The sequence below is a fragment of the Cornus florida genome, unplaced genomic scaffold (assembly GCF_030987335.1).
Source record: "Cornus florida cultivar Cherokee Brave unplaced genomic scaffold, ASM3098733v1 CherokeeBrave_3.0.0_Hap2_Chr05, whole genome shotgun sequence".
Taxonomy (NCBI): Eukaryota; Viridiplantae; Streptophyta; class Magnoliopsida; order Cornales; family Cornaceae; genus Cornus; species Cornus florida.
This window is the reverse complement of record NW_026775575.1, coordinates 108,370,560-108,387,611: the sequence shown is the minus strand read 5'-3', so window position 1 is coordinate 108,387,611 and position 17,052 is coordinate 108,370,560. Positions and strand designations below refer to the sequence as shown.

General features: G+C 31.5%; 2 protein-coding genes and 1 pseudogene across 2 annotated transcripts; 2 read left to right on the top strand and 1 right to left on the bottom strand.

The window, feature by feature from the left end:
- The first annotated feature begins 1,531 nt into the window (after positions 1 to 1,531).
- On the top strand, positions 1,532 to 3,441 carry LOC132310468 (cytochrome b561 and DOMON domain-containing protein At3g25290-like). Its single transcript, XM_059808638.1, has 3 exons — positions 1,532 to 2,188; positions 2,455 to 2,709; positions 2,814 to 3,441. The coding sequence occupies exons 1-3, from the start codon at positions 1,541 to 1,543 to the stop codon at positions 3,186 to 3,188; spliced, it is 1,278 nt and encodes a 425-aa protein (XP_059664621.1). The 5' UTR covers positions 1,532 to 1,540; the 3' UTR covers positions 3,189 to 3,441.
- Positions 3,442 to 9,398: 5,957 nt separating this feature from the next.
- LOC132310467 (cytochrome b561 and DOMON domain-containing protein At5g47530-like) lies at positions 9,399 to 11,732 on the top strand. The gene is made up of 3 exons (XM_059808637.1): positions 9,399 to 10,142; positions 10,472 to 10,726; positions 10,883 to 11,732. Exons 1-3 carry the CDS (start codon positions 9,462 to 9,464, stop codon positions 11,186 to 11,188), a joined length of 1,242 nt encoding a protein of 413 aa, XP_059664620.1. The 5' UTR covers positions 9,399 to 9,461; the 3' UTR covers positions 11,189 to 11,732.
- Positions 11,733 to 14,939: 3,207 nt separating this feature from the next.
- LOC132310539 (U2 spliceosomal RNA) lies at positions 14,940 to 15,109 on the bottom strand (annotated as a pseudogene).
- Between the last annotated feature and the right edge of the window lie 1,943 nt (positions 15,110 to 17,052).

Genomic DNA, 17,052 nt, shown 5'->3' with positions numbered 1-17,052 from the left:
TCAAAAACTTTACATCGAGATCATCCCTATGAGTCACAAACTAGCAAACAATTAAATGTTTCATCTTTATTCTTTATTATTATTATTATTATTATTATGTGGTAACTTGTAATTAATCGAGATCAATAATTTCGGACCATCTAATGATTCTCACACTTGACGTTCTCTCTACAGGATATTTTGCATTACGCATTACTCAATAAACACGAACAATGAATTTTTCTATGCTAGTTAACTTCCACAATATTTTTGATTAAAATTTATGTTTACTTATAGATTTCAAAATGTGGTTTATATTTCTTTTATTAGAGTAAAATAATATTTATATTTAACATAGTGCTTAGTATAGACATTAATTCACTCATTTTGAAACAATAATATAATAAAATTAAATTATTATACATACTTTTTATGTACACTGTTCAACAAAAAATATGAGAGACAAATCATGTACCCAAGTCCAAACAATGCATGTCAAACACAAATATTTCTTCTACTTTTAGTCTCTGTTTGGCGGCATGGAATTGAAGTATTGGAATTGAAATTGGTGAAATTTGAGAAAATTTTGGTTCAATTTTTTGAGTTATTTTTCTCAATTATAATTTCAAAACTTCAATTTCATGCCTGTCAAACATAGACTTAAAGAATTCATGTAATATTGCGAACATGCACATAGTTGCGGGTGAAACACGAGATCAGATTGGTATTATATCTGTTCAATTAATTTCTAGTGATACTAAACTATATTATACATTGAAAGCATATATATACGTGCGTGCGTGTGCGTGTGAGTGCGTGTTGTTGTGTGCGTGAAAAATGTTTGATTATGCTGAAGAGGATAGAGCCTCCAATTTCTACAATCTACCCCGGACTCTTGGGGTGGTATACTTTGCTTCAACCTGTTTGCTTAGAATATTTAGACCAGGCCAAGCATCGTCTGAGGTGGTCCATCTATCATTCTCTCTTTTCATGTTTAAAGACATGAATGTGGAAAAAGAAAAAATAAAATAATGTTTCTTAATACCTACACCAACTATGCATGCCTCCAAGAATATATGTAAAAAGATCAGCAAAATGTAAAAGTTAGAGCTCCATTGAAACTGTACTGTATACATGATCAGTAAAGCAAAAGCTTAAGACAATTTTAGAATATTGTTAATTCGGTAAAGCACACGAGCTCTCTTTATAAAATATTCATGCACATATACTCAAATTCCACACAAAAATCAATGCCAAAACCTGCAGTTTTCCATTATTATCATCTAGATGGTGACTTTAATAATCTAATAGTTATTTATAGTAATAACTCACCTAGCTAAAATGGAAAAGTACTAAAGAAACAGACTTGATAGCTAATTAGACAGACGTCAAATTAACTCCAGTGGCCATTTACACTTTTAGTAAATAAAGATCTGAGACTCTCAGTAATCATATCCAAACTTGACAGCTAAGACAGACCAAGACATCAGTCACATCAATAAGTCAGCATATATATATATACATGAGGATCATAAAGTGGGAGAGTGACAATTACAAGGATATGTCTTCTTGTCAGTTTAGTACTGGAGTGTTCATCCTGGTCTTGTTTTCCACCATCTCCACAATTGCCCATACTCACCCCTGCAGTCAGGAGTTCTATAACCTTGCCAGCAGAAGAAACATTAATCATTGCAAGAAATTAAATCCTTTGGGAGCTGAATTTGGGTGGGAGTACCACCAAGGGTCCAGTAATATTACCATTTTGTTTGCAGCCAAGCTAGAGTCTGAGGTGGGATGGCTAGCTTGGGGGGTGAACCCTCAGGACAAACCACAGATGGTTGGGACTAGAGCCATCATAGGCATCAAACAACCAAATGGCTCACGAATAATCAACACCTACAACATCACCGGTGACACCAAGCTAGGTTGCCGCCTCCTACCTACCGACATTGATTTGGAAGTTCGCCGCATGAAATTTGAGTACTTTTCTCGAAATCAATACTACGCAATCAATGCCACACTTGTTCTTCCTTCAGCATACAACATGTCAAGGTTAAACATTGTGTGGCAAGTTGGTCACGCGTCCTCTGGCACCCAACCCTTGATGCATCCCGCCACTATCCAACATCTTGATAGCTCCGAGACTATAGACCTGAATTCGGGTCAAGGTACTCGAAGCATTGGAGAGCACCCAATGCACCTTAGAAAGGTAAACTATTATTTTACTTGAATTGCATGCTGGAAATGAAATTGTTGCAATATGTTCTACTTGTACCTAACATATATTTTGGCTATACATATGCATGTCTACAAGTAATCTCATTGCAGAGCACCTATGGCATAAGAGTCACTTTGGTATAACTGGTTTCATTTCATTTGCTCCCTATGGTCTTATTTTCCGCAATACTTCATCATATGTCTATGTGGTTGAGCCCCACAACAAAAACCATAATATGGGTTTTTGAGATTTTGCAGGTCCATGGGATCCTGAACATTGTTGGTTGGGGTACATTGATGCCAATTGGTGTGATTGTGGCGAGGTACTTCAGGACATTTCCGGTACCAATCAATTGGTGGTTTCGCCTTCATATTTTTTTTGAGATTGTGGGATATACATTAGGAACAGTAGGCTGGATCATTGGATTATGTCTTGGACATGTTTCTGAGTACTACACCTTTCGCACTCACCGGATTCTAGCAACATCCATTTTTACCTTCACAACATTGCAGGTAATTAAACTTCATGCTCTGTCACACTCATGTATGTCGATGTGTTTTTTTTTTTTTTTTTCTTCTTTAATTTAAATAAAATGTTGTGATCATTTATTGTTCAGATGGTGGCATTGCGACTCAGGCCAAGGGCAACAGATGATTATCGCAAGTACTGGGACATGTACCATCATTTTCTAGGCTATGCTCTGCTTGCTCTAATATCTGTGAACATATTTCATGGAATTGCCATCTTAAAACCGCAAAATAACTGGAAATGGATTTACATTGGACTGCTTGGTATTTTGCTCTCTATTACTCTAGTAATGGAGATTTACACTTGGGTTGCATTCGCTCGCAAAAATAAACGAACAAATACAACTCCAACCAACACAGATCAAGGGAAGACTTGTGACCCCTGGGTTGCATTGGTTCGCAAAAATAAACGAACAAATACAACTCCAACCAACAAAGATCAAGAGAAGACAAGTGGGCGCTAGCCAATTTACTCACCCTTTTAGGAAGAGACATGTCTCTATCTCGTACCCGATCTGAATATCAGCATCTGTTTCAATTGAATCACTTTGTTTCTTAGATATGAGTTGTATTGTCTATTTTTTTCACCCTTTTGGCTTGGATTAAGAATGTGACATTGGTGATGTATCTATTTGTTCCCAATTTAAAATTTAGTTGGTAGTTACAAGTGTAGCTCGTGAGAAAGTAATACAATACTTAATGTATTCATTATGTGGTACCTCCAAGTAATACACATTCATACTTTTTCTTAAAACTTCTTCATTTTTCGTATATCATGATAAATTGAGAGTTTACATAACTATGCATTAATTAGGGATACCATACTTTCAAAATATTATATATTTTCTGATAGTTCGGATATGTTAGACAATCATATATTTTTTAAAAAACTCTTCATTTTTTGCATATCAAGATAAATTGAGAGTTTTCATTACTATGCGTTGATTGAAAATATTAAGTGTAAGTATTTCCGAAATATTATATACTTTCTGGTAGTTCGAAAGTACTTACACAACTATGAGAGTTAATAATTTACCCTTGATTAAAGTTTATGTTTCCTGCTGGAATTCTAAATGTGGTTTGCATTTCTTTAATGACCTCATCCAATGGCATGGCCAAATTTCAATAGATGTACATCAATCGGGGCATCACATTAACCATAATAATAATATGTCAAAAATTGTAATGTTTTCAATTTTTACAAATTTTCATTTACTGGAATTTTCAGATTTTTTGAGGGCATTTTTGTCTTTTCATATGTTGCGTGCCGGACACCTTGGGGTGTGCTGAGTGTGTCAGAGAGTTATTTTGGGTATTTCATTGAGTTCAGGACTCTTTGAAATGCAAAGGTTGTCATTTTTACATTTTTTCATTTTTTGGGCCGGACAATCCCGTGTGGGACCCACTACCGTAATTGTTGTATATGAGAATTTTAGTTAGGTCCATTTGCATCTCATATATTTTATTTAATGTGTTTATGTGGGTTTTATATGGTTGTATGCATGGTGGAAAAATAAGAAGGAAAATAAAAGAAAAAAAAACTGGTGGAACCCACCATAATTGCTTTTATTGTCCAAAAGGCCATTATTTGGTCACACCTTATCTCTCTCTCCCTCATTTTTGTTTTCTTTTTTTTTTTCTTTTGCAAAATTCAAGCTTTAATTTCTCTTTCATTCCTTGGAGTTTTTGGATGCCGTTTGTGGCAAATCGAAGAGTTCGGTGAGATCTTCAAGTTAATGTAAGCAATTTCAGCTTTTGGTCACTCTAAGAATTTCGAAAATATGAACCCATTCGAGGGTTTTCTACAAAATTGAGGTAGGGGTGTTCTAATACCCATTTCTTTGAGTTTTGTGAATTAATCTCCTTTAATTGATGCACAAGCATGCTTATATTGTGTTAAATTCTTGAGATGTAATTTATATATTGTATATATGATTTTTTTTTTTTTTATGTTGTAGAAAGTGTGTGATTATGTGATAGCCGCCTTGTTGAGATGATACATGCTTAAATGATGTTAATTTAAGCCTTATGTATTTAAGTTGTTGGATTTGCAAATTGAAAGTATGTAAAATGCCATGAATTAGAAATATGAGAATGTGATATTGTGTGAAAATTCATATTTTAAACATGTCTAAATGATGTGGATGATATGCACGAAATTTTTATATTGTCATAGTATTAAAGGAATTGCATAATTCATGCATTAACATTGGAAAAGTAAAGGGAAAAGTTTATTTTAAAAAAATAAATAAAATTATTTTTGGAAAAATATTTTCAAAGGTGTTTGTAAAAATCGGACGCTTAGTGGTCCGTGTTGTTAGTGTAGTCTACAAGGGAGTATGGTTGAACTAATTAGGCCGGATGCGACGCCTTGAAGGTGCCTTGTGGTCGTGGATAGTTAGTTAACCCTCCTTTCGTGACGCCTTGGAGGTGCCTTGGATCGGATTGCACTAACGGTTTGAAAGTTGAAACAGTATTGTTTCGAAAATGGGGAGCGACATTGCATGGCATGGCATTGCGTTGACATACATTGTATATTTGGTGATTAGACGACTAGCGTATGTATTTATTGATATCACCATTGCTTTACTTGCTTTTCCCGAGGCATGATCCCATTTACTTGTATTCTATTCCTTTGTATTCACGGGGTCGTAAGAGGTGTGTCTTAGACATTTCCTACTGAGCGGTTGGTTCACCCCATTTTATTATTAACATTTTTTAGGATACAGAAGGGAAGTGGTGGACGACGCTCCTCCACAGTTTTTGACGGGTTAGTGGATTGTTTTGTAGCTATGACCCCATTTTATTATTATTATTATTATTATGTATTGACATAGAAAAGGACAGTAATGTCCTTAGTTGATTTCTGATTCAGATAAGGACCCGGTTAGCAGTTAGGACCTTCAGGTTTGGGTTGTTATAGAAACGCCCTTCTTTACGTCAACTATACCAACTTTCACAATTGATTGTTTCGGGTGAAGCTCAAGAGATTGGTGATTGCTAATTCTCTTCAATTTCTAGAGTTACTAAATTGAAGGCTTATTTATGTAATTCTTTCTACTTTGAAGTACAAACATGTAAATGGCCTCTGCTGCTTTCCGTGCAAGGATGGAAATTTTTAAGGAAATCACAAGGGAAAGTTTAACAATAAAGATCTTATCTAACATTTTAGAAGATGAAACTTGGAAATATTTTGGGTCATTTGTAGAAAATTTTGGCCTTGTCTAGTACATGTGGATGAAAGGACTGTACAAATTTTATGATGGATCAAACTATGAATGTTTTAAGAGATCAAACATTTTTATCGTCTAAAAAAAAGTGAAAAGAAAAGAAAATAAATTTGTAAAAATAGTTGGTTGAAGATTTTTGTATATGAGGATTTGGTTAAGTATGATTTGTTATAATGATATAATGTAATGCTCTTAAAAACTTCAAGGAATACATGTTAAAATAGTTAGTTTACAGTTTGTAAGGGTTAGGGAGGGAGAGACTTGCATTATGTGGAGATGAGAATAAATAAATTTCATTGTACTGGAAGGGAACTTGAGTAATTCCTTTGCTGTGCATGCCTAAAGGGAAAATAAAAACAAACAAAATAAAAATGCATATTTTTTCACACACGACAAGAGAATTAAGGGTCGCTCATATAGAATTGAAACTCATATCTATCCTACGGACTATTAATTCCATAAAAGTCACACAAAATCAAATGCTCTCTCCCAGAACACCCTTTTTGTTTTCCTCCCAAAGACGGACATCTCACATACGATACAGGCTTAAGCTCAAACTCAAAGTGCAATGAGCTATTGTCTATATATTGATATCCATTGAAAAAGAAAGAGATAAAATAAATAAAATAAATAAAGAGGATAATTAAATTACATGCATGCATGGACCTTCCTGAAATTTGTTATAATTGCATGGACTTATTCTCTTGTCTGAAAAAGTACATATATACTAAACCTCTCATATATATATATATTTCCGTTACCGAAGGTGTAAAATATTTTTACTAGCACTTAAAATAAAATTGGATTTATAAGGACAAAATGAAAATTTGAAATTCTGAATTACTATTTGCCTTCAATTTCTACCATTTTATTATTATTTTAATTAATTAAAATTATTATTATTATTATTTACAGAGAAGGAAAGCATTAGATACTTGGGGCTATTTAAGGATGAAGATAAAGATGGAGAATTTTTTTTTGCAAGGGAATTTGTAAGAGAACGTGGACTCTTGGGGTGGTATACTTTGCGTAAGAGATAGCTACAACCAGTTCACTTAGAATATTTAGATCTGGCCAAGCATTGTCTGAGTTGGGCCATTTTATTTATTATTTTTTTTCAATCAAAGACATGAATATGGAAAAGAAAGATGTTGATGTTTCTTAAGACCTTGACCAACCATACCTCCAAGAACATTGGCATCCAAACGTAAAAAGATTAGCAAATTAAATGTAAAAGTTAAAGGTCCCTTGAAACTCTGATGTTTATACATCAGTAAAGCAAAGCTTAAGAGAATTTCTTAGATTGTTAATTTGGCAAAGCATGCATATAAGTAAGATAAAGATAGGACATGAAACACGAGGTCTCTTTATAAAAATTTATATATAATGTGCAATATTCAATTGCAAATAAAAATCTATGCACTCACATCACATCACATACAGTCCAGGCTTAAGCTCAAACTCAAAGTGCAATGAGCTATTGTCTATATATTGGTATCGATTGAAAAAGAAAGAGATCAAAAAAATAAAGAGGGTAATTAAATTACATGCATGGACCTTCCTCAAATTTGTCATAATTACATGGACTTATTCTCTAGCTTGTCTGAAAAAGTACATATATATACTAACCTCTTATATATATATTTCCTTTACCTAGTTGCCTTTGGGCGAGGAAGAGGATGACAGTGAATCTTTTGTGTTTGAAAGGTTCGAAGGTGTAAAATATTTTTACAAGTACTTAAAATAAAATTGGATTTATAAGGACAAAATGAAAATTTGAAATTCTGAATTACTATTTGCCTTCAATTTCTACCATTTAATTTAATTTAATTAATTAATTTTAATTTTTTAATATTTTTGGGAGATGAAAAGCATTATTAGATGCTTAGGGCTATTGAAGGATGAAGATGAAGATGGAGATGGAGATGGAGATGGCCGGAGATGGAGAAGGTTTTTTTATATTTATATTTTTATTATTATTATTATTATTATTATTATTATTATTATTTTTTGCAGGGAATTTGTGAGATAACGTGGACTCTTGGGGTGGTATACTTTGCGTAAGAGGTTTAGCTTCAACCAGTTCACTTAGAATATTTAGATCTCGCCAAGCATTGTCTGAGTTGGGCCATTTTATTTATTATTTATTTCAATCAAAGACATGAATATGGAAAAGAAAGATGTTGATGTTTCTTAATACATTGGCCAACCATGCCTCCAAGAACATTGGCATCCAAACTTAATAACTGTAAAAAGATGAGCAAATTAAATGCAAAAGTTAAAGGTCCTTGAAACTTTGCTGTTTATGCATCAGTAAAGCAAGCTTAAGAGAATTTCTTAGATTGTTAATTTGGTAAAGCACATGCATATAAGTAAGATAAAGATAGGACATGAAACACGAGGTCTATTTATAAAAATCTATATATCATATAATATGCAATATTCAATATTCAACTGCAAATAAAAATCTATGCACTCACATCACACGCCACCACATGCAGTTTTCCATTTATATATAATATTATCATCATTTTGGATGGATGTATAAACTTTCCCAAGTTGAATTGTACGGAATAGCCTTACAATATTCAAATAATAACCATTTTATAACCTTGTAACAGGAAAAAAATGGCCAAACATGTTTACTTTATTCCCAATTTATTTTTTATATAGGGTAGTTGTGAATAAGAGATAAAAAGTAGCCATCAAGGGTGTTGAGAGGGGGATAAACTTGGTGCATAAAACTGACATTTATATATTAATCTTGTTCTTCAAGTTTCATGATACAAGTTTTACCCAACAAATGCATAAAATGACTCTCTCTCTCTCTCTCTCTCTATATATATATAAATGTGTGTGTGTATATTCTTGAACAAAATTAAAGCTCGTGCATTTGGTGGGCAAAGCTAGCCAACTCATTTAGAAGTTAGAACTCTGCAGTTAGATATTGTAACTAGAAATACCAACTCAAGTTTTAGAAAATTAATTCTTTGTAATTGCACTATATATGTCATTGTTTCTTCAATTCTTCTTAATTGGAAAAAATATTTTAGTCAGATCTTCACATATTTCTGTTTTGTACACACCTAAAACTTGCATTGCATTGCAATGTCTACTTAAGAAAACCAGACCTCAGTACTCTCACCAGTTTGAACATCCGTCTTACCTTCGTGAACACGAATCAATTGGAGCAAACAATTCTATATTTCTTGCAAACACAACGCGCGCGTGACAACGTGCGTAGAAGCATGGTTTCAGTCTAGCTAGCTTCTTTATGACAACAACTATATGTTCACAGAGTACTGTACCTTGAACTCACCTAGCTAAAAAGCAAAAACTAAAGAGAAACAGAATATATGCTAACTTGGAGTTAACTCCAGTGGTTATTTATGCTTTTAGAAAATTAAGTTTCTCACTTCTAAGTAATCACTTCCAAACTTGACAGCTAAGACCAAGATCTCATAACAAAAATTAAGTCAGAACATATGTATATACTGTATAATATACATGGAGAATTGGAGATCAGAGAGTGTGACAAAGATGTCTTCTTGGCATTTTACTCTAGCGTTCATCCTGGCCTTGCTTTCCGCCATCTCCACAACTGCCCATATTTCCCCCTGCAGTCAGGAATTCTCTAACCTTACCAGAAAAAAAAACAACATTACGAATTGCAAGAAATTGAATAGTTTGGGAGCTGAATTTGGGTGGGAGTACAACCATGAATCGAGGACTATTGACATTTGGTTTGGTGCCAAGCTAGAGTCTGAGATGGGATGGTTAGCCTGGGGGGTGAACCCTCAGGACAGACCACAGATGGTTGGGACTAGAGCCCTCATAGGCATCAAACAATCAAATGCTTCACTCATAATCAACACCTATAACATCACCAGTGACACCAAGCTAGGTTGCCGCCTCCTACCTACCGACATTGATGTGGAAGTTCGGGACAAGAATTTTTTTTACTTAGGTAAAATTCAATACTATGTAATAGATGCCACACTTGTTCTTCCTTCAGCATACAACATTTCAAGGCTGAACATTGTGTGGCAAGTTGGGCACGCCGCCTCTGGCGACCAACCCATGATGCATCCCACCACTCTCCGAAATGTTGATAGCGTGGAGACTCTAAACCTCGTTTCTGGTACTAGTATTGGAAGTGTTGGAGAGCACCGTCGTCACCTTAGAATGGTAATTAGCTGTCTTAAATTGCTGAAATGAAACTGTTGCATTGCATGTGTTGTTCTTACGTACTAACACTATTTTCAGTGAATTCCTTTTTTTTGTTTTTAACGCCACAGCATTTGACTATACATTGTGTAAAAGTAGTAATCTCATTGCAGAAAAATCAAAGCACTTTTTGACAGTTGACATGAAGTTTTAGCTTCTTGATTAACACTTGAGATTGATATGCTAAGAGTTAATTACTTTGGTATAACTGGTTTCATTTAATTTGCTCACTATGGCCTTATTTTCAGCCCCACAACACAAGCCATAATATGGTTTTTCGCAATTTGCAGGTCCATGGGATTTTGAACATTATTGGGTGGGGTACATTCATGCCAATGGGTGTGATTGTGGCGAGGTACTTCAGGAAATTTCCAGTAGAAACCAAATGGTGGTTTAGAATTCATCTATTTTTCCAGATTGGGGGATATATTTTGGGAACAAGCGGCTGGGCCATTGGATTATGGCTTGGAAATGCTTCTAAGTACTACAGATTTCGCATTCACCGGATTCTAGCAATATTGATTTTTACCTTTACAACATTGCAGGTATTTTAATCTCCATGCTCAATCTGTCGCGCTCATGAATGTCAATTAATTTGCTGCTGCTTTTTTGTGTGTGTGTGTGTGTGTGTGTGTGTGTGTTTGTCAAATCTTGCTTGCAGCATATATCAAATGAAGTGAGCATTTTTGTTGTACGTTCAGATGTTGGCATTGCGACTGAGGCCAAGGCCAACGGATGATTACCGCAAGTACTGGAACATGTACCATCATTTTCTAGGGTATGCTCTGCTTGCTCTCATATCAGTGAACATATTTCAAGGGATTGCCATCTTAAAACCAGAGCATACCTGGAAATGGATATACATTGGACTGCTTGGTGTTTTGGGCTTCATCACTCTAGCAATGGAGATTCTCACTTGGTATGTATTCATGACTAAGGAAAAGAAAAACGCACCAACCAACACAATTCAAGTACAGACAGCACCGAAGACAACAAGTGGGCTCTAACCCACCAACTTAAAGAACACACCTCTCATCTCTTACCTCATCTGATGGATATGAGGAGCATCTCATTACTTTTGTTTCTTGATTTCAGTTGTCCCTTGTGTTTTTATATATTACATTTATTTCTCCTGACATTTGGTAATATGTTGTTTGTAAACATTAAATTTTTATTAATGTTTGCAAATTGATATTCTAAAATGTCAACTCTGCCCTTAGTAAGAATGGACTGATAATGGAAGGTTTTTTTGGAAGGTAAGACAATGGAAGTTTTCAAGGGTAAACTAGTAAACTTCGTTAAATAAGAGGTAAAATAAGAAACTTTGCTGTTTAAGTACAAGATAGTGTGCATCAATGTATTTATTAAAAAAAAAAAAAGTGGTGCATCTGAGAGTCGTGACACCACCATTGTGGACATATAGAAAAAAAAAAAAAAAATGTATTGCAAATAATAAAAAATTGTAAAAAAAATAAAATAAAATAAATCACTGAAAGAAAACACTAGCATTTCCTCGGTTCTTCTTAAGAGTGTTTTAGAAAAATAATGATAAAATTACTCATAAACCTACTTTCTTACTTTAAAGATCCCTATAAAGCTTCAATAACATTAATAAATTTTAATTTTCGTAAATATTTTCAAATTAGTTTAGATCTCTCAAATTTTTTACTTTACTTTTGTGCAATTTGTAATTATAATTATTCTATTTTTGGTTTTTAAATTGTTACTATTCCTTTTAATTTTAATTTTATTTTGTTATATTCTCATAAATTCAAAATTTTGAAATGGGAAATTTTTTTCTTCAAAGAATTGATAAATTCTTCATTCTTTTATTTAAACTAGTAAAAGGCACGTGCGATGCACGTGATGAATGTTTTATAACTTATATAATTTATATTTTCATATATATTTTTAATTATTTATAGTTTTATAAAAAAAAATAGACAAAACAGTTTCAGGCCTAGAATGCCTTAGAGAGTAATAATTGTTACCTCAAAAGAAACAAAATAAGGTTTTCCATTGATGTATGAATGAAAACTATAAACATTTAAAAAATATATGAAAATAAAATTCTATAATTTACAAAATATTCATAAATAAATATTATATAAAAATTCTATATATTTTAAAATCCGAAAAGGGTACCAACAATTTTTAAATTGTAATAATTGTCACATCAAAAGAAACAAAATATATTAGAAAATTCAAAACTATAACTGTTTGAAAATAAAAGTATTCCTAAATTATTTATTTCTCAATCTTTATCTTTTTTACATATCTCATTTCTTCATGAAATGAATCATTGTTAAGTGTCAATTCTTTTAATTCTTCCACCGCAAAATAAGTTTTCACAACTTGTTATTGAGTATTGTCTATCTTCACCAGAAAAAGAAAATATTTTCCTTTGCAGCTTGTCACTTTGTTACTGAATTCATCCATGTTTTACAAAAAGAACAAATATAATTTAGAGCTATTGAGAATTTAGAGCTATTAAGAAATTCAAGTAAATATTTTTTTAATTTAATTAAAATTTTATGAATAAAGGTGAAAAATTACCTCAATTTGTAATTGTAATAAATCATCTAGTGAACAATTTATTAATATTTGGCAATCATTGAACACTACTAGGGTTACAAGTATTCTAATATGTTCCATTTCGCACTTTAATTATCATCATGAATCTGCACATGAGTAAAGACAAAGAATTATGTATTTGTAATATTATTAAACCATTGAAATAAATACAATAATAAGATTTTAAGATATAATAATACTTTTGAAAGCATTTTGGGTCTGTTGTGTTGCATCAAGAACAATATACTCTATCTTTTTCAACTTTAATTTTCTTGTTGCATTTCTCATACGCGTTGTACCACGGTTTGCAATCATTGATGACATTTTCAATTGTTGCTTCGAAAGTATAATTTGTTTTCTGCAGGTTGTGCAACAAAATATAACTTCTCAATATATAAATTGAATATAAAAATATGATACACAATTAAGTAAGGTTAAAAAATATACTAAAATTTAATACCTCAAAGGACATTGTAGATTTTCCTATTATGTCTTGAAATTTGACTTTTCAGCACCATTGAATTTTTTATCAACACCATTGAATTTAATATACTGGAAATCAAACTTTTTATATCTTTGTTATACCTCAATAACAATTCCCAAAGCATCTAGTAAGATTAAAAATAAAATATTAATGTTAATTTTAATTTATTTTATATATGTACAAGAAAGAACATATATATGGAGAGTTGAGAATTAAATGAAAACCAACCCATATTTTATTTTGCATCAATGTACTTGTTTAGCTCCTTGAAGTCCACAAAATTAAATTTTATTATTTTTAAGCTTACTACTTCAAGCTCCTCAACTTCAATTGAGGTGTTATTAAGAAACTTCAATTTAACAGTTCCACCGTTATGAATTCAGCCAGTCAAGTAGTCCGTTTCTTTAGGGGTTAAAATATTGAGGGTTATTCTACAGAGAACATCATATTCGGAAGGCATAAGCCATGGACATATAAAAGAATTCATAACTCAAAAAAATAATAAAACAATGCATGATCTGGGTATGAGACAAATAAAAATTAATAAAATAATTCATGATCTGGGTATAAGACAGATAAAAAATAATAAAACAATGCATGATATGGGGGTGAGACAAATAAAAAATAATAAAACAATGCATAATCTGGGGGTTACACGTACCTCAGAAAAAAACATATAAAACTGATGTGATTACAGGAAGGCAAAAAAAAGACTTACATATAGAGAGAGTAGAGATTTTTTTAGAAACAACAAAAAGGTAAAATAGGTAACTTAAATTTTATTAGGTAATAATTTTTAGAGTTTCTATAATTTGAAATATATTTCATGTTAGAGTTTTAATAAATATTTTCTTTGAATTTTATTGTGAAATAATTTTTAGAGTTTTTATAACTTGAAATATATTTTGTGTAGCAAGGCAAAAAAAAGACTTATAAATAGAGAGAGTAAATACTTTTTTAGAAACAACAAATAGATAAAATAGGTAATTTGAATTTTATTAGGTATAATTTTTAGAGTTTTATAGAAGCTACTTTTTTTTAGATTTCTATAATTTGAAATATTTCGTGTTAGAGTTTTAATAAATATTTTATTTGAATTTTATTAGGTATTAAGTTTTAGAGTTTCTATATTTGAAATGTATTTCGTGTGGAGTTTTAATAAATATTTTATTTGAATTTTATTAGGTAATAATTTTTATATTTTATTTGAATTTTATTAGGTAATAATTTTTAGACTTTCTATAATTTGAAAAGGTTAGCCAAAATGTCGAGAAAGTAGTACTACACTTGATCTTAGCCAAAAGACCGAGCAAGGTTAGTCAAAAGGCCGACCTAAAAAAATTTAGCACTACACTTTATCTTAGCCAAAAGGCCGAGAAAGGTTAGCCAAAAGGCCGAGAAAGGTGTGATTATTATTTCTTTGGGTCTATAGTTTTATAAAAGACTTTCATGTAATCACTTTTACTTAATGCCAATGTGGAACAAGAAAAATAAATTTTATTAGGTAATTTGTAATTTGAATTAAACTTTTTAAATTCATTTTTATAAATTTTATTAAGTAATTTGTAATTTGGATTAAACTCTTTAGATAATTTTTTGGTACTTTTTTGTTTATAAAAACTCTTTTTTTATATTAATAAAAAAATACTGAAAGACTAAAACTCTTTGCACATTCAAAAGGCCGAGAAGGTAGTACTACAATTGATCTTAGCCTGATCTTAGCCAAAAGGCCGAGAAAGGTTAGCCAAAAGGGCGAGAAAGTAGTACTACACTTGATCTTAGCCAAAAGACCAAAAAAGGTTAGCCAAAAGGCCAACCCAAAAAATTTTAGTACTACACTTGATCTTAGCCAAAAGGCCGAGAAAGATGTGATTATTATTTCTTTAGGTTTAAAGTTTTATAAATGGCTTCCATATAATCATTTTTATTTAAAACCAATATGGGACAAGAAAAATGAATTTTATTTGGTAATTTGTAATTTGAATTAAACTCTTTAAATTAATTTTTATAAATTTTATTAGGCAATTTGAATTAAACTCTTTAAAACTCTTTTTTTATATTAATAAATAAATACTGAAAGCCAAAAAGCTGAGAAAGTAGTAATAAATAAATAAATATATAAATTGTTTGAAAATACAAAAAAGCCCTTACACTTTTATATAGTATAAATATCTAAAAGAAAAGGGAATAACATCTGGCAAGTAATTTGCTCCTTTGTCTTCAACCCAATCCCACTCTTTTTGTTTGTGCAATTACCTCAAAAACGGAAGAAATGAGGGAAAGTGCGGAAGAAACAGATGTAGAAATAGAAACAGCTTCCGAAAAGAAGGGGACTAAACAGGAACAAGAGGAATCTACTGAAGAAAATCCTTCTCCTTCCCTTTTTTCCGAAGAAAAGGAGGATTCGGACAAAATAGGTGAAACGGAAAAGATCTGAGTGAATGGAAAGCAAAAGACAACGGATGAATTCCACTTTTACTTTAAAGAGACATGCTATCAAAATAGTCCAATTTCTGAGACTTCTTATCTAGATGGGAATCAAGAAAATTCGAAGTTAAAAATACTTGAAAATAAAGAAAGTTATATAGAAGAAAATAAATAGTAAATTACTAAAAAGATTGATACATAAGATGAATACAAGAAAAGTTAAGAAGAAATGCGCCCCCCTCCTATATATTTGATGCCTTCTCCTACAAAGAAACTCATAATACCAACCCCATTCGTAATTCCATTAATTATCCGTCTATCAAAAAAATGAATTAATTTAGCCAATCCTCTTATACCTCCAGTTCAAATTGTTGCATAAAAAGCATCTATGTAACCACGATTATATGACCAATCATATATCCCATATATTATTTTGTCCCTAAGAGTTCTCTTAGGCCTCGTTTTAACAAATGAATTAATTAAGTTCAAATTTTGCAAAGATGAATAAATGGGTTTATATAAAAAAAAAAAAAGATGATATAAAAATTCCAAAATAAGCTATACTAATTGAAAATTTGGTCCATCTAGGTTTGGTTTAGGTTTTGAATCCCTTCCTGCTACAATCGTGGGATATAATAACTAATGAGAGTTAATTTTGAATTTTATTAGGTAATTACTGTTATTATATTTTGTGTGAGTAGTATAGTATAATTTGAATTTATTGTATTTTGTGTGAGTAATAGTATACTGCAAAATTTAATACTACACTTGATCTTAGCCAAAAGGCTAAGAAGGTGTGATTATTATTTCTTTAGCTCTATAGTTTAATAAGAGGATTTCATACAATCCTTTTTACTTAAAACCAATGTGGGACTTTGTAATTTAAATTTAATTCTTTTTTATATTTTGTTAATTTGAATTAATTTTAATTTTATTAGGTAATTTGGAGTTTTATAGAATTTATATTGTGGGATATAATAATTAATGAGAGCTCTTTATTGTGAATTAAACTCTTTTATATTTTGTTAATTAGAATTTTATTAGGTAATTACTGTTATTATAATTTAGTAATTTATTACCGTGGAAGCATGTAGTAAGTTTCAAAGCTTTGGGGGTTCTCAAATTAGGAGAGGTTGTGTTGTATTTTGCTTTTCCTACTTGGTTGGTTGTTGCATATTGGTTGGTCTCTGTCGTTTGATGTATTAATTTTGCTTTCCAAGATATCATTTTTAGTGTGGCTTACAGCAATAAACTCACAACTCATTTACATTAAGGATTTTATTAAATAAAAAATATGAAAATTGACAAATAATTTAATATATGGACCATTTGGTCAAGCACAATTGATTATAGATTGAATTTTCAACAGTAACTCTAATGCTATTC